At 43.8% G+C, this 17,528-nt stretch overlaps 1 protein-coding gene across 2 annotated transcripts; it reads left to right on the forward strand.

Annotated features, from left to right (window-relative positions):
* The first annotated feature begins 726 nt into the window (after positions 1-726).
* Positions 727-10,480, forward strand: LOC115171783 (solute carrier family 43 member 3). 2 transcript variants are annotated; one of them, XM_029728922.1, is made up of 13 exons: positions 727-806; positions 1,113-1,352; positions 1,633-1,762; positions 3,739-3,785; positions 3,945-4,021; positions 4,250-4,342; positions 4,479-4,618; positions 5,519-5,634; positions 5,798-5,941; positions 7,378-7,485; positions 9,611-9,797; positions 10,040-10,163; positions 10,338-10,480. In XM_029728922.1, the coding sequence occupies exons 2-13, from the start codon at positions 1,166-1,168 to the stop codon at positions 10,464-10,466; spliced, it is 1,482 nt and encodes a 493-aa protein (XP_029584782.1). In that variant the 5' UTR covers positions 727-806; positions 1,113-1,165; the 3' UTR covers positions 10,467-10,480. The 2 variants fall into 2 exon arrangements, with proteins under 2 accessions (XP_029584782.1, XP_029584790.1); XM_029728930.1 differs by having other exon boundaries at positions 752-810.
* The last annotated feature ends 7,048 nt before the right edge of the window (positions 10,481-17,528 follow it).

Here is a 17,528-nt window from a genome sequence, read left to right on the forward strand (position 1 = left end):
CTTCTCAACCCTGAACGCATCTGAGAGAGAGAAGAACTTCACCCTGGCCTTCAACACAGCAGAGTACCAAGCTCTGTGTGTCTGAGTGTGTTGTAAAGTAATCATCCTCTCTCTCTCTCTCTCTCTCTCTCTCTCGCTCTGTCTATATTTCTATCTCTCTCTCTGTCTCTCTTTCTCTCTCTCTCTGTCTCTTTTGACGTATGCGGTCATGGATTTGAGGAAGTTAAGCTGTGTTCTGGCAAAGAGGGTCTTGTGATCCGAGGTGTAAAAACTGAATTATGACACTATCAGATCTTGTGGTCGTTATTCATAGTTTACTTGCATCACCCATTGAGTCTTCCAGCCCTTTTGACTTTACTAGTAGGGAGTGAATGGAGTGAGAGAGGGAGCACATGAATGTCAAAGGCTAAGTGCTAATGCCCTTGATACACATTGAAAGACACTGGTCATTCACTAGCAATGTAAATAGCAACAGTTTAGACAAGCAAAACAGTACAGACAAATGAACAGTCCTTTTTGGGCAATATTGGAAGTATCTCTCCCATATGTCATTTAATTTGCTTTCATGGCGTGTATTAGCTTTCTTTCGTTGTATCTTTTCCTTCACATTCATGTGTTCGCCATCAGAGAAAACCCTGAAAATAGGACTTCCGTTGGCGAGAAAGCGGGAGATTTAGGGGAGAGGAGGGGTCAAATGAAGGGGAGGGGACACTGGGTGGAAAGAACGCTATATAAACTATAAAAGAGAGTTGAGGGAAGAAAGGGGAGTAGTTTTCCAAGAGTAGCTGGAGATCTTCTTCTGAACTGTGAGTAAGTGGTTCACGTGTCCACAGAACTGAATGTTGCGACAGTTGTTTCTTTTTTATTACATCTAGTTTCTTTGGCAATATGTTTGGAATGTTAGAAATGTATGTTTGCCTTCAATGCGACTGCAGCAAAATGCAATGGCCAGTCGATCAAAACGACACAGAAAAGCATTATTTTAGCGTATATGCTATTCAAGAGGGCATTCAAGAGAGTCATTGAGATTTGAAATCACTTTCAGAGAAGAGATGGGCTTTTAAAAATCTTTGTTGGGTTTTGTTTTCTGATTTTCTCTTTTTCTCTCTTAGGTGAAGTGACTCCACCAGGGAACCTAAAAAGAGTGAAAGTGCGGGTCAAGACCATGCTGGGTTGTAAGGGTGAGGCGGTGGTGCGGCGGTGGCTGACCCTGGTCACGGGACTACTGGAGTGCCTGTGTTTTGCGGGGGTCGTTTTTGGCTGGGCCTCCCTGGTGTTCGTCCTGAAGACGGAAGGGTACTTCAGCTACCTGTGTGTCAACACTACCGGGGTCAATGGAACACAACTCCTCGGTCAGTGACTGAGACACCTCACCATCTCGTTTCAAACACATTCTCACATAATGTATCATTTGTTTGGATTCACAGTATATCTTACAATACAAATAAATATGTTTAAGGTCATCAGAGGCCTGGGCACACTCATGCACACACACACACCTGCCCATACTGACAGAACTCTGCCTGTGTGTGTGTGTGTGTGTGTGTGTGTGTGTGTGTGTGTGTGTGTGTGTGTGTGTGTGTGTGTGTGTGTGTGTGTGTGTGTGTGTGTGTGTGTGTGTGTGTGTGTCAGACTGCAGTGCTCAGGATGAACAATTCTCCCTCATCTTCACCATCGCTTCCTTCATGAACAACTTCCTGCTGCTGCCCAATGGCTTCCTGTTCGACCGTTTTGGCACCATGGTGGCCAGGCTGCTGGGAATGTGAGTCTTTTTGTAAACATGTTATAACGCATCATTAAGCTGCACCGGGTTGATAACCTATATTCAACCATATCCATAACGTAAACAACCTAATGCAGTAGTGTCACTAAAACAAGATCCTGAGCACAGCTATATGAGCCTTGTCTTATCTTATCTTGAGACTGTATCTTGACCTTTCACGCAAATCCCCCGTTGACATCAACCATTGATTTGCGCTTAGTCTTGAGTTACCCGCGATGGTTTGGCCTTACGTGAAGACAGTATATTATAGAGTCTTGTTAAATGTTTAAGAATCTGTTCAGAGTTAATGAGGCTTTAATACGTGCCTAATCTCATGGGAGTTGAGATTTCTTTGTCTCTGGTCGATGCTGCACTAACGGCTCATGTTATGGCTGTTAGACTGAGAGACCGTCGAAAAGCACAGTGCTATGAAGCAGCCAGACAGCTGGCAATAAGGCCCGGGGGGGTGTGTTTTATAACCAATATACCACGGCTAAGGGTTGTTCTTAAGCACAACGCAACGGGGAGTGCCTGGATACAGCCCTTAGCCGTGGTATATTGATCATATACCACAAACCCCCCAGGTGCCTTTTTGCTATTATAAACTGGTTACGAACGTAATTAGAGCAGTAATTTTCTGTCATACCTGTGGTATATTGTCTGATAGACCACAGCTTTCAGCCAATCAGCATCCAGGACCCAAACTACCCAGTTTATAATACTAAACTAAACACAGTCTGCCATTGCCTCAGCCATAACAGAGAACCTCTATTAGTCTCTCTTTTTACCACTCTCTCCAACAGTTTCACTCTGTCCCTGCCTATCTGTCTCTCTGTTTGTGGTATCTAAGTGACGGTGGAAAGCATGAGGACGTGTACCCTCCAGTGCTAAGTCACTCTTTTTCTGGCTGTCACATCCTGTTATTTCGTTTAGAGGGGTTACCATGTCTGTTCACAATAACAGATGTGGAGTAAACTCTGGGAGGTGCAAGGGAGAGGGGAATTATGTGTGTGTGTGTGCATGTGTGTGTGTTTGTGTGAGTGAAAGAGAGAGAGAGAGAGAGAGAGAGAGAGAGAGAGAGAGAGAGAGAGAGAGAAAACAAAGCCAAGGATAGGCCAGTTTAAAGTGCTGGGGAAGGTGTGAGTTGAGTTGTCTGGGCTTCTAGTTTCCTGTTTGAGTAGATTGGACTCAATGCCTAGTTATCCAAGAAACGGTGCAAGACAGCGCCAGAGGACGAGCACTGCCAGAGGTAAGGAATGGAGGGAGAGTGGACATGCCAAGCAGAGAGGGAATGAGAAAGAGGAATGAAGTTGGACAGGGTGGGAGACATTTACAGATATAGTTAAGGGCTGGGGGTTATGTTGTTGACTGTGAGTGTTCAGGGTGTGGTTGAGCCTGGGGTGGATGGGGTTAGACTGGGCCAACTAGGGTTAATGTGGCACAGACCCAGTTACTGAAAAAACCTTCCATAGCCCCAGATTCCAAATCTGCATCAACAAACTCCCCATACATCGCCTCCTAAGCCAATCAGAAGCAAATCCACATGTTTTCACTCTAGATGGAGGGGAAATGAAAAGAGAAGGAATGCAAATAGAGAGAGGATAGAGACTAGAGAGAGAGAGGTTTATGTGTAACTCTGTGTTGTTGTTTTTGTCGCACTGCTTTGCTTTCTCTTGGCCAGGTCACAGTTGTAAATGAGAACTTGTTCTCAACTGGCCTACCTGGTTAAATAAAGGTGATATAAATAAAACTAAAAGAGGTTGAGATGTGACCTAGACCTCGTAGCTAGGACCAGGAAAACACAGCTAATGTGGGCTAAGGCTCTTAAAACAGGGCTAGGATAGTGGGAGGAACAACCAGAGGGCAAGAATATGTGAAGTTAAACTGAGTATTTTTTAACATTACCCTCTGACTGGTCTCATTGTGACATTGTGTTTCTGATTGTCAGCAAGTGTGTATGTGTGTGTCTTCTCCAGATCAATGTACACCTCTGGTGCCTTGTTTGTGGCCTTCTCAAGTTCAGGTAAAATCATTGACTTTTCAAAAACAGGCTTTATGGCACAGCTTACCCAAACCCCATGGCGTTTGATACATTTTTAGCAACAGTTGGAACGTTTGGTACACTTATGTCAGCAATTCTCAAGATTTCAAGAGAACTAAGTCTGTTCTTTTTTTCTCTCAGCTCTGTCCGTCCTCCTCTTCCCGGCACTGTCCTGCATCTCTGTGGGAGGCATCTTGTTTCTGGTCACCAACATGCAGGTCTGCTCTCTTATTCATTACCTCCTGAATAAACATCAGTCATGTACACAGCAGTCCTCAGGGCAGAGGAGTTCTCTTAGTAATTAAAGAGGACCATGACTGAGAACACTATCATGATATAGCATAGCCTTGCCTTGGGCCATGATTTTGCTTCCGTTTGACTTGGGGTTTTGTCGGTCTGTGGTATGTACTCAGGAAATATGCTTCACCTCTCTGTTACTCCTGTAGATAGGCAACCTGTTTGGTTCCGCTCGCTCCACCATCATCACCCTCTACAATGGTGCTTTCGACTCCTCCTCCGCACTCTTCCTCATCATCAAGGTAAGACACACACACACAGAGATTATAAATTGATAGCTGTCAATGAGGTAATGATTATGATGATGGTGGTGGTGATGATGGTGATGATGATGATGGTGATAATCATGCCATCCCTCCTGCCTCTCTTCTGCTCTAGCTGCTATTTGAGGCTGGGATCTCTCTGCGTGCCTCTTTCCTCTTCCTGGCTGCGTGTGGCATCATCCACCTGGTCAGGACCTTCCTCCTGCTACCCAGAACACACATCCCCTACCCCCTCCCTGAGGGCTACACCTACGGGTAAGAACACATCCCCTACCCCCTCCCTGAGGGCTACACCTACGGGTAAGAACACATCCCCTACCCCCTCCCTGAGGGCTACACCTACGGGTAAGAACACATCCCCTACCCCCTCCCTGAGGGCTACACCTACGGGTAAGAACACATCCCCTACCCCCTCCCTGAGGGCTACACCTATGGGTAAGAACACATCCCCTACCCCCTCCCTGAGGGCTACACCTACGGGTAAGAACACATCCCCTACCCCCTCCCTGAGGGCTACACCTACGGGTAAGAACACATCCCCCACCCCCTCCCTGAGGGCTACACCTACGGGTAAGAACACATCCCCTTCCCCCTCCCTGAGGGCTACACCTACGGGTAAGAACACATCCCCTACCCCCTCCCTGAGGGCTACACCTACGGGTAAGAACACATCCCCTACCCCCTCCCCGAGGGCTACACCTACGGGTAAGAACACATCCCCTACCCCCTCCCTGAGGGCTACACCTACGGGTAAGAACACATCCCCTACCCCCTCCCTGAGGGCTACACCTACGGTAAGAACACATCCCCTACCCCCTCCCTGAGGGCTACACCTACGGGTAAGAACACATCCCCTACCCCCTCCCTGAGGGCTACACCTACGGGTAAGAACACATCCCCTACCCCCTCCCCGAGGGCTACACCTACGGGTAAGAACACATCCCCTACCCCCTCCCTGAGGGCTACACCTAGGTGAAAGAACAGGAGATGGACAGAAAATAGACTCAGGGAAAGAAGTGAATACATGTCTGCTGAGTGTTTGTTGCTCTTAGCAGAAGCTCTAACAAACTAGAGACCCCAGCACACCCCCTGTGGGTCCAGTCTGTCTGTTCTCTGTGTGACTCTAACCAGTGTTGCTATTACTTCCTGTGACAGAATAAACTGTGGCCAGACCAAGACCTTCAGCCCGGAGCAGACAGCAGCAATTGCCAGCGTGCAGAGTGATGATGTCATGCAGGAAACGCCTTTTAACAAGGAGAGCGTAGAGAAAGGTGTGTAGATTTAGGTTAACTTGATATCAGCCCTTCTCGTTCCCTTGCCCCATATATTCATGATTTGTTGACCATACAGACCTTGTTAACTGCAATTACATAATCTGTGTGTATTTGTGACTGATTTGACCTCTTCCTCGCCTTACCCCACACCCTCTCTCAGTGGCTACTTTCTGGGAGTGTTTCCTGTCCAAGTTCTTCCTCTGGCACCTGGTGTGGCTATCTGTCATGCAGCTGAGGCACTACCTGTTCATCGGCACCCTCAACCCCATGCTGCAGAGACTGACCCAGGGAGAACCCTCTCTAGGTACACACACACATACACACTCACACACACATACACACACACTTACAAATGCCTATTATCAGACATTATACTTATGCATCAGACATTATACTAATGCCAAAACTATGTGGACACCCCTTCAAATTAGTGGCTGCCGGCTATTTCAGCCACACCCGTTGCTGACAGGTGTATAAAATCGAGCACACAGCCATGGAATATCCATAGACGAGCATTGGTAGTAGAATGGACCGCACTGAAGAGCTCAGTGACTTTCAATGTGGCACCGTCATATGATGCCACCTTTCCAACAAGTCAGTTCTTCAAATTCCTGCTAGAGCTGCGCCGGTCAACTGTAAGTACTGTTATTGTGAAGTGGAAACATCTAGGAGTAACAACGGCTCAGCTGCGAAGTGGTAGGCCACACAACCTCACAGAATGTGACCGCCGAGTGCTGAAGCGCGTAGCGCGTAAAAATGGTCTGTTCTCGGTTGCAACACTCGCTACCGAGTTCCAAGCTGCCTCTAGAAGCAACGTCAGCACAAGAACTGTTCATCGCGTGCTTCATGAAATGAGATTTCATGAAATTAGTTTCCATTTCCGACCAGCCACATACAAGCCTAAGATCACCATGCGCAATGCCAAGCGTCGGCTTGAGTGGTATAAAGCTTGCTGTCATTGGACTCTGGAGCAGTGGATCATGTTCTCTGGAGTGATGAATCACGCTTCACCATCTGGCAGTCCGACGGACCAATCTGGGTTTGGCGGATGCCAGGAGAATGCTACCTGCCCAAATGCATAGTGCCAACTGTAAAGTGTGGTGGAGGAGGAATAATGGTCCGGGGCTGTTTTTCATGGTTCTGGCTAGGCCCCTTAGATCTAGTGAAACAAAATCTTAATGCTACAGCATACAATAACATTCTAGACGATTCTGTGCTTCCAACTTTGTTGCAACAGTTTGGGAAAGGCCCTTTCCTGTTTCAGCATGACAATGCCCCCGTGCACAAAGTGAGGTCCATACAGAAATGGTTTGTCGAGATCGGTGTGGAAGAACTTGACTGGCCTGCACAGAGCCTTGACCTCAACCCCATCGAACACCTTTGGGATGAATTGGATCGCCGACTGCGAGCCAGGCCTAATCGTCCAACATCAGTGCCCGACCTCACTAATGCTCGTGGCTGAATGGAAGCAACTCCCTGTAGCAACGCTCCAACATCTAGTGGAAAGCCTTCCCAAAAGAGTGGAGGTTGTTATAGCAGTAAAGGGGGGACCAACTCCATATTAATGCCCACGATTTTGGAATAAGATGTACTTTTGGCCATGTAGTGTATTACTGTCTTAACCGTTTATAAATATCTTACTTATGTTTAATAAAGTAGACTTACAAACAAAAGTTGTTTAAAGTGTAACTCTTCTCTCGTTCGAAGCAAGTCCTTATTCCGCTCTGTTTTTCCCTGCAGTGAGCACATACACCAATGCTTTTGCTGTGACCCAGCTTTGTGGGGTGCTCTGCGCCCCCTGGAACGGCCTCATCATGGACCGACACAAGGGCAAGCCCAGGGCCACAGGTACAACCTTCACCTCCAGACACTAATACAACCCCTCTACACACACACGTGAAACCTCCCACACTCACACTCCAAACCAAACACACAAAGAACGTTCTTTCACAGGTCATTTTGTTTTGCTATGCCAACAATTTCAGAATGTAACAGGCTATTACTGCAATTTCAGTTAAAACTCAATAAAACAAGTCTCAAATATAAGGATGTCTATACATTACAGCTGTTTTCAAATAAATTGCTCTGCTATTAAGAGTTTTACTGGAGGAACATTTGGGCTGAAGAGCCTCTGACCTTCAGTACATTACTGCTTGGAAGGGGGTGACTGAAGTGGTGTAGAATGTTGTATGCTACCTAAGGAGGTGGCGTAGAAATGGAGAAGACAGAATTAAATCGAGATTAACATCTTCACACTACTGACATATGTGTTCAAGATGGTATTTTTGTGAAAACTCGTAAGTGAAATTATACTCTAAACTAACTTCAACACCAGATCCCTGAGAACTGTGTCATGAAGTTGGCCTGTGGGTAAGGTTTATGACCCCCCCATAAATACCTTTCTCCCTTCCCTCTCTCTCTGACTATACTGAAGGACTCTTGAATAGCCTTTGTTAAACATAGAGAGTCTGGGAACATCAAACAAGTGGGGGACCATATTTCAGTGATAGAACCAATTGGAAATATGCGTTGGTACTTAATGAACATGATGTCAGTTCGGTTGTCATCTGAGACATTATGACTGATGACAGGATGACATAAACTGTATCTGGGAAAGTCTACACATTATAGTTATCAGATTCACATGGAATTGTTGTGCAATTTAAATGCAATTTAAATGAAACTATTTGTGAAAAGATTAAATGTAATTTTAGCTTCCAAATGAGAGAATTGGGTTTTCATAAGGTAGAGCGCTGTTCAATCAGTGGCCCGCCCCTGTGAAGAGACATTGGTTATAAACTATGAAACACACCCTTCTCTCCCTCCACTATATAAGCCCGTGACGAAAATGTAACTTTCTGTTCCGAGTACGCAAGGCCTGCAGCCTCTGCGTTTAAAAGGGAGAATAACTTTCTGTTCCGAGGACGATAGGACGGCGGTCCATACGTTAAAAATAACTATCATGTCAACTACAGAACTAAGCCAACCTCAGCGTGAGCTTTGGTTGTGAATGGTATGAACTTTGAACTCTTATTCACTAAAGAAGTGAGACCGCCTAGCCGTTGAGTTGGCAACAGCAGCTGTAAACTAGGAAAGGACGGACGACGTATCCAGTATAAAACACAACGAAGATACTACCATGTATCCAATTTACCACCAGAGACATTCTTCCGAGGACAGGAAGATCTCTGTTGGCCAACACGGCCAGCATCTACGACCAACCTACCAAAGTGCAGCTCAGAGTAAATATTTATTGCATTTTTCTTTTCCAAATGGGCGGTAATTTAGAATGCATAAGATACTGTATTTACGAAAGCTTAGCTTCTCCCTTTGTTCCTCAGTCTTCCCGCTCTTTCATTCAAGCCCAACCCCCTCTCTTTGTGTAACCAGCCATCATACAGGTTCTGTCCCCCAGGGACGTTTTCTGTATGACATAATTTGCATTCTGTGTATATGTAATTCTCTGTGATTAGTTAGGTATTTAGTAAATAAATAATGAAACCCAATTTTGTATTGCTGATTCAACTTGTTAGCCAGGGTTCGTGAAGATAACCAAGACTTTACAACTTTCAGATGAGACTGAAATAAGGTGACGATTAATATTGACTGCTATTGATGTAAAATATTACTAGGTCTTTAAGAGTTTATTCGGAAGATAACAGCTCTATAAACACTCTTTCGTGGTGCCCCGACTTTCTAGTTAATTACATTTACATGACTAGCTTAATCAGGTAATATTAATTACAGAGAAAGGATTTTATAGAATAGCATGTCATATCACTTAATCCGGCATAGCCAAAGACACGACAACTGCTTGATTCTCTGACCCTGATATCTAACTGTGAAGGGGGCGGGGAAGGGTGTAAAATATGCATGGGTTTGTAAACACAACACTAATCTTATCTGTGTGTTTGTGTGTGTATGTGTGTGTATATACTGTATGTTTTGGTGTATGTGTGTTGTGTGTGTGCAGGAGTGAGTGAGAAGGAGGCAGACCTGCGTGCATCAGTGCTCTCCCTGACCCTGACGGCGCTGCAGTGTGTCCTGTTCTCCATCTGTGCCTCCACCCCCTTCCTCTCCCTCCAGTACCTCACCTTCGTCCTGCAGGTCCTCAACCGATCCTTCCTCTATGGAGGCAATGCAGCCTTCATCAGCATTGCGTGAGTCACACACACACACACACACACACACACACACACACACACACACACACACACACACACACACACACACACACACACACAGAGAGAGAGACACCAGCTGTTTGCAATAACAAACATTATGCAACAGGATAAGGGGAGTACAGATAGATGCTCACACCTTCTTAGTGTCATACTTTTGTACAGTAGTAACAAATTAATTAAATCTCCCTTGCCTTACCTCCCTCCCTCCCTCTGTGTAGTTTTCCTCCGTGTCACTTTGGGAAGCTGTACGGTATGATCATGGCTCTGTCTGCAGTGGTGGCTCTGCTGCAGTACCCCTGCTTTACCCTGGTCAAAGGAGTGCTGGGAGGAGACCCACTATACGTGAGTGGAGCTATTGTTATCAGAATGACCATATAGACTACTTTTACCTTTGGGAGAGCTTTGCAGCAGGCTTTAACCTTTACCATTATGTTCTAATGTGGACTTCTTGCAGAGTGGTGACCCCATCTCCCTTCCCCCTCATCACTCTCTCTCTTTTTTCTCTTTCCTCTACAGGTGAACATAGCCCTGACGTTGCTCAGCCTGCTGGCCTTCATCCATCCTGTCTGTGTCTATCTGCACTGTTGTGGCCTGGCAGCCCAGAGGGGTAAACCCAAGGACACCCTCCCCTCCCGCTCCTCCTAGACCAGCTCTAAAAAGGGAAACAAACACACACTTTAAAAAAGGCCATTTCAACCCTCGCTCCTCTGTTTCCCCTCCAGTTTGTATATTATATACAGTTGAAGTCGGAAGTTTACATACACCTTAGCCAAATACATTTAAACTCAGTCTTCCACAATTCCTGACATTTAATCCTAGTAAAATTCCCTGTCTTAGGTCAGTTAGGATCGCCACTTTATTTTAAGAATGTGAAATGTCATAGTAGAGAGAATGATTTATTTCAGCTTTTATTTCTTTCATCACATTCCCAGTGGGTCAGAAGTTTACATACACTCAATTAGTATTTGGTAGCATTGCCTTTAAATTGTTTAACTTGGGTCAAACGTTTCGGGTAGCCTTCCACAAGCTTCCCACAATAAGTTGGGTGAATTTTGGCCCATTCCTCCTGACAGAGCTGGTGTAACTGAGTCAGGTTTGTAGGCCTCCTTGCTCGCACACACTTTTTCAGTTCTGCACACAACTTTTCTATAGGATTGAGGTCAGGGCTTTGTGATTGCCACTCCAATACCTTGACTTTGTTGTCCTTAAGCCATTTTGCCACAACTTTGGAAGTATGCTTGGGGTCATTGTCCATTTGGAAGACCCATTTGCGACCAAGCTTTAACTTCCTGACTGATGTCTTGAGATGTTGCTTCAATATATCCACATAATTTTCCTCCTCATGATGCCACCTATTTTGTGAAGTGCACCAGTCCCTGCTGCAGCAGAGCACCCCCACAACATGATGATGCCACCCCCGTGCTTCACGGTTGGGATGGTGTTCTTCGGCTTGCAAGCATCCCTCATTTTCCTCCAAACATAATGATGGTCATTATGGCCAAACAGTTCTATTTTTGTTTCATCAGACCAGAGGACATTTCACCAAAAAGCAGTGCCTTCTTCCTTGCTGAGCGGCCTTTCAGGTTATGTCAATATAGGACTCGTTTTACTATGGATATAGATACTTTTGTACCTGTTTCCTCTAGCATCTTCACACGGTCCTTTGCTGTTGTTCTGGGATTGATTTGCATGTTTCGCACCAAAGTACGTTCATCTCTCGGAGACAGAACGTGTCTCCTTCCTGAGCAGTATGACGGCTGCGTGGTCCCATGGTGTTTATACTTGTGTACAATTGTTTGTACAGATGAACGTGGTACCTTCAGGCGTTTGGAAATTGCTCCCAAGGATGAACCAGACTTGTGGAGGTCTCCAATTTCTTTCTGAGGTCTTGGCTGATTCTTTTGATTTTCCCATGATGTCAAGGAAAGAGGCACTGAGTTTGAAGGTAAGCCTTGAAATACATCCACAGGTACACCTACAATTGACTCAAATTATGTCAATTAGCCTATCAGAAGCTTCTAAGGCCATGACATAATTTTCCGGAATTTTCCAAGCTGTTTAAAGGCACAATCAATTTAGTGTATGTAAACCTTTGACCCACTAGAATTGTGATACAGTGAATTATAAGTGAAATAATCTGTCTGTAAACAATTGTTGGAAAAATTACTTGTGTCATGCACAAAGTAGATGTCCTAATCGACTTGCCAAAACTATAGTTTGTTAACAAGACATTTGTGGAGTGGTTGAAAAACGAGTTTTAAGGACTCCAACCGCAGTGTATGTAAACTTCGGACTTCAACTGTATATGAGGTATCAGTTAGTTAGCGTTAGGGTTATACATGTCTTATATCAGGATTTTAGCCGATTCTGTCAGAGTGGGATCAAAAACTGTTTACAGACTCCTCCTAAGTGCTAATGTTATTGTTCAGCCCTGCATCGACCGCCCCATTGGTTGGTCTTGGCTACAGCTGAAGCCCATAGGCTACTATTGTATGTATTGTAGCTGAAAACGTATTTGATCTGGTGTATTCTAGCTAGCTAGTCTGCCTCCTTTAATTCCACTTTAAGCAGTATTAACTGTGCACTGTGACACTGCTGCCCAAACCCCTAAACTCAGACTTTCCATTGTAGGACCCAGGCACTCAAGGACAACAGCACATATAAACAAATCTAGTGTTTACTACTCCTGTTAGAATAAGGATTAATTAATGTGATAATCAGTTTGAGGTATAGGAATTGTAAGGGATTTACAGATCTAAGAAACTGCTCAGCAACGTGAGAAAGTCAGGAGAAAGAAGATGATCAGATAATGTTGTTGTTCTTTTTTCATCCTGTCATACACAACTGTCTGGCTTACAACATAACAACACGACTGAACTGACCACAGGTTCCACCCTTGGTCCCCAGTGTCTCAAATTCCAAATTCCTGAGAGACCATATTGGCAGGAAAGGCAGTGCAGGTCTGCCAGCTACTGACCTAAACTAGGGAAAACAGTCTTGTTTCCTGGTGGCATTTACTTCCCTCCTCTGAACAAACCGTGTCAGGATGATGATCGAGAGCATTTATAGGGTTTATTTATAGTAGAACAGGATGTGGTAATCACGGCTGATTTTCTATCAGCACACAGTATTGCACAGCACGATCAGCACCCCACTGAATAAACCCGAATGTCTGGTATAGATAGCAGAGATAGACCACTTATGCCTTATACATGGAAGTCAACAACATTGAAGAGACTATTACATTTGTATTGAGAATGTACTGTATTAATTGTGAAGGGATTATTTCAATGCAGGACATGCAGGGACTATAGCATTAGGTGTATATATATATATATTTTTTTTCTTTTTTTCTTTTTTTTTTACCTTAGCAACTATGTAAAACACTTTAAAATGACAAATAAGTACACATCATACATGTTTTTGTTTATAGTGAACTGTTTATCGATAATAAAACAATGCATGTTCTTTAAACTGCAAAACTTTATGTTTAGGCATTGTTTAAAGTACTTAGGTACTTGGGAAACATCAGAGGAAACACAGTTCAACTGACAATCGAAGTCAGCATGCAGGTGCCCGGCCCGCCACAATTAGTCACTAGAGTGCGATGAGCTAATCCTCAATTACCTAAAATGTGTCATTGGTGTTACTACTCCTACTGGTGACAATGGGAAGACATTTTTTTAAATCTATTAAAATGATGTAAATTATTTCCAAAATGCCATGCTCATATGCCACCGCAATTCAAGAACGACCGTGTGCTAAAGGCGAAGTGAAAATATCAGGTACACATACAGTAGTTTCAAACCCTCCATATCAAGCCTGAAGATGTATGAATGTCCTTCTTTCACATTTCCAGTGAAAAGGCCAAAACAAGCAACGCCACCAAGCAAACAATTCAAAATGATGAGTTGTATAAAAAAAGTATTGATTCAACATGGAGAACAATAAATCCACCGTACATCGTAAGTATGATTAATAAAATAAATTATGCCAAAGTGTTGGCATGAAGATAAGAAAAACTGTACAAAAATCTGTATGCCAAAGAAAAATGTTAATGTAAATAAAGTGATGTTACATTCATTTATTCTCCAGTTTGATTCTTCATTTGCAGTGGTGTAAAGTACTTCAGTAAAAACACTTTAAAGTACTACATAAGTCATTTTGAGGTATCTGTACTTCACTTTACTATTTATATTTGACAACTTTTACTTTTACGCCACTAAATTCCTAAAGAAAATAAAGTACTTTCTACTCCATACATTTTCCTTGACAACCAAAAGTACTCATTACATTTTAAATGCATAGCAGGACAGGAAAATGGTCTAATTCACATACTTATCAAGAGAACATCCCTGGTCATCCGTACTGCCTCTGATCTGGAGGATTCACTAAACACAAATGCTTCGTTTGTAAATGATGTCTGAGTGCTGGAGTATGCCCCTGGCCATTCGTACATTTAAAAAAATGTAAACAATTGTGTCATCTGTTTTGTCTAATATAAAGAATGTGAAATGATTTATACATTTACTTTTGATACTTAAGTATATTTAAAACCAAATACTTTTAGACTTATAATCAAGTCGCATTTTACTGATTGACTTTCACTTTTACTTCAGTCATTTTTTAAGGTATCTTTACTTTTACTCAAGTATGACAATTGGGTACTTTTTCCACCACTGTCCATTTGTCAATCAACATATGACACAGATAAATCAGTGGCAACAGAAACTCACGCAAAACTCATCACTTCATCCACTCTCGTTCACTTACACACACATGCACACTATCCCCTACCCCAAGTAAAGTGGGTACTGGCAGTAAAATGCCATTACACTTTCTCAGCGTACCCAATGTGGTCTCAGAGCATTTCGTATCATTCTTTATGTAAATCCAAGGTACTCCATTTAGTATATGTTATGTTTCGTATGGTATGTATTAATGTGTGGGTGTCCATCATCCATTTTGTATGATATGTTACGACTTGCAATTTGTTGTGGCTAACATTAGCTTTTTATTAATGTCACTGCACCCCCTCCTATTGAGAAGTTACCGTCCTTCACCTTCCCTGTTGTGAAACTACGCTCTGGTCAAATGAGGCCCATGGGTGAGGGACAGCCCCCGTACAATCCGTCCCACCCGGTGTGCGACAGAGCTCAAAACCAAAATGCTGCCCGAGTAGCATCTCTGGTCTATTAAGGGTACGCTGGTCCCCCACAGGACTGTTAGAGTAATATGGTCGTGTTTTTCAGAAACATGGACTTTTTTTTCACAGTGTGACTACTGTGGAAAGTGTAGTGTGAACACCATGTCTTTAAAAGTACAGGCAGATCAGAAGTAGGTTCTACAGCAGCACCATCAAGAGCATTCTGACGGGTTGCATCACTGCCTGGTATGGCAACTGCTCAGTCTCCGACCGCAAGGCACTACAGAGGGTAGTGCGTACAGCTCAGTACATCACTGGGGCCAAGCTTCCTGCCATCCAGGACCTCTATACCAGGCGGTGTCAGAGGAAGGCCCTAAAAATTGTCAAAGACTCCAGCCAACCTAGTCATAGAGTGTCCTCTCTGCTACCGCACGGCAAGCGGTACTAAAGTGCCGAGTTGAGGTCCAAAAGGCTTCTTAACAGCTTCTACCCCCAAGCCATAAGACTGAACAGCTAATCAAAAGGCTACCCAGACCCCACTTTTACACTGCTGCTACTCTCTGTTTATAATCTATGCATAGTCACTTTAACTCGACCTACAGTTGAAGTCGGAAGTTTACATACACTTAGGTTGGAGTCATTAAAACTCATTTAACAAACCACTCCACAAACTTCTTGTTAACAAACTATAGTTTTGGCAAGTCGGTTAGGACATCTACTTTGTGCATGACACAAGTCCTTTTTCCAACAATTGTTTACAGATTATTTCACATATAATTCACTGTATCACAATTCCAGTGGGTCAGAAGTATTTATTTATTTATTTTTATTTCACCTTTATTTAACCAGGCAGGCCAGTTGAGAACAAGTTCTCATTTACAATTGCGACCTGGCCAAGATAAAGCAAAGCAATTCGACACATACAACAACACAGAGTTACACATGGAGTAAAACAAACATACAGTCAATAATACAGTAGAAAACTAAGTCTATATACAATGTGAGCAAATGAGGTGAGATAAGGGAGGTAAAGGCAAAAAGGCCATGGTGGCAAAGTAAATACAATATAGCAAGTAAAACACCGGAATGGTAGATTTGTAGTGAAAGAAAGTGCAAAGTAGAAATAGAAATAATGGGGTGCAAAGGAGCAAAATAAATAAATACAGTAGGGGAAGAGGTAGTTGTTTGGGCTAGTTTATAGATGGGCTATGTACAGGTGCAGTGATCTGTGAGCTGCTCTGACAGCTGGTGCTTAAAGCTAGTGAGGGAGATGTGTTTCCAGTTTCAGAGATTTTTGTAGTTCGTTCCAGTCATTGGCAGCAGAGAACTGGAAGGAGATACGGCCAAAGGAGGAATTGGCTTTGGGGGTGACCAGAGAGATATACCTGCTGGAGCGTATGCTACAGGTGGGTGCTGCTATGGTGACCAGTGAGCTGAGATAAGGTGGGGACTTTACCTAGCAGGGTCTTGTAGATGACCTGGAGCCAGTAGGTTTGGCGACGAGTATGAAGCGAGGGCCAACGAGAGCGTACAGGTCGCAGTGGTGGATAGTATATAGGGCTTTGGTGACAAAACGGATGGCACTGTGATAGACTGCATCCAGTTTATTGAGTAGGGTATTGGAGGCTATTATACAATCACTAAGTTGACTGTGCCTTTAAACAGGTTGGAAAATTCCAGAAAATTATGTCATGGCTTTAGAAGCTTCTGATAGGCAAATTGACATTATTTGAGTCAATTGGAGGTGTACCTGTGGATGTTTTTCAAGGCCTACCTTCAAACTCAGTACCTCGTTGCTTGACATCATGGGAAAATCAAAATTAATCAGCCAAGACCTCAGAAAAAAAATTGTAGACCTCCACAAGTCTGGTTCATCCTTGGGAGCAATTTCCAAATGCCTGAAGGTACCACGTTTATCTGTAAAAACAATAGTACGCAAGTATAAACACCATGGAACCACACAGCCGTCATACCGCTCAGGAAGAAGACGCGTTCTGTCTACTAGAAATGAACGTACTTCGGTGCGAAAAGTGCAAATAAATCCCAGAATAACAGCAAAGGACCTTGTGAAGATGCTGGAGGAAACAGCTACAACAGTATCTATAGCCACAGTAAAACGAGTCAAATATCGACATAAGCTGAAAGGCCGCTCAGCAAGGAAGAAGCCACTGCTCCAAAACCGTCATAAAAAAGCCAGACTACGGTTTGCAACTGCACATGGGGACAAAGACTGTACTTTTTGGAGAAATGTCCTCTGGTCTGATGAAACAAAAATAGAACTGTTTGGCCATAATGACCATTGTTATATTTGGAGGAAAAAGGGCGAGGCTTGCAAGCCAAAGAACACCATCCCAACCGTGAAGCACGGGGGTGGCAGCATCATGTTGTGGTGATGCTTTGCTGCAGGAGGGACTGGTGCACTTCACAAAATAGATGGCATCATGAGGCGGGAAAATTATGTGGATATATTGAAGCAACATCTGAAGACATCTGTCAGGAAGTTAAAGCTTGGTCGCAAATGGGTCTTCCAAATGGACAATGACCCCAAGCATACTTCCAAA

This window comes from Salmo trutta, chromosome 3 (assembly GCF_901001165.1).
Source record: "Salmo trutta chromosome 3, fSalTru1.1, whole genome shotgun sequence".
Taxonomy (NCBI): domain Eukaryota; kingdom Metazoa; phylum Chordata; class Actinopteri; order Salmoniformes; family Salmonidae; genus Salmo; species Salmo trutta.

What these genes read in the sequence shown, in the direction of transcription:
- LOC115171783 (XM_029728922.1), top strand. Translation starts at nt 1,166, where the DNA reads ATGCTGGGTTGTAAGGGTGAGGCGGTGGTGCGGCGGTGGCTGACCCTG. An exon ending in GTGGCCAGGCTGCTGGGAAT is followed by an intron (nt 1,763 to 3,738) that starts GTGAGTCTTTTT and finishes TGTCTTCTCCAG; the next exon opens with ATCAATGTACACCTCTGGTG. An exon ending in TGGGAGGAGACCCACTATAC is followed by an intron (nt 10,164 to 10,337) that starts GTGAGTGGAGCT and finishes TTTCCTCTACAG; the next exon opens with GTGAACATAGCCCTGACGTT.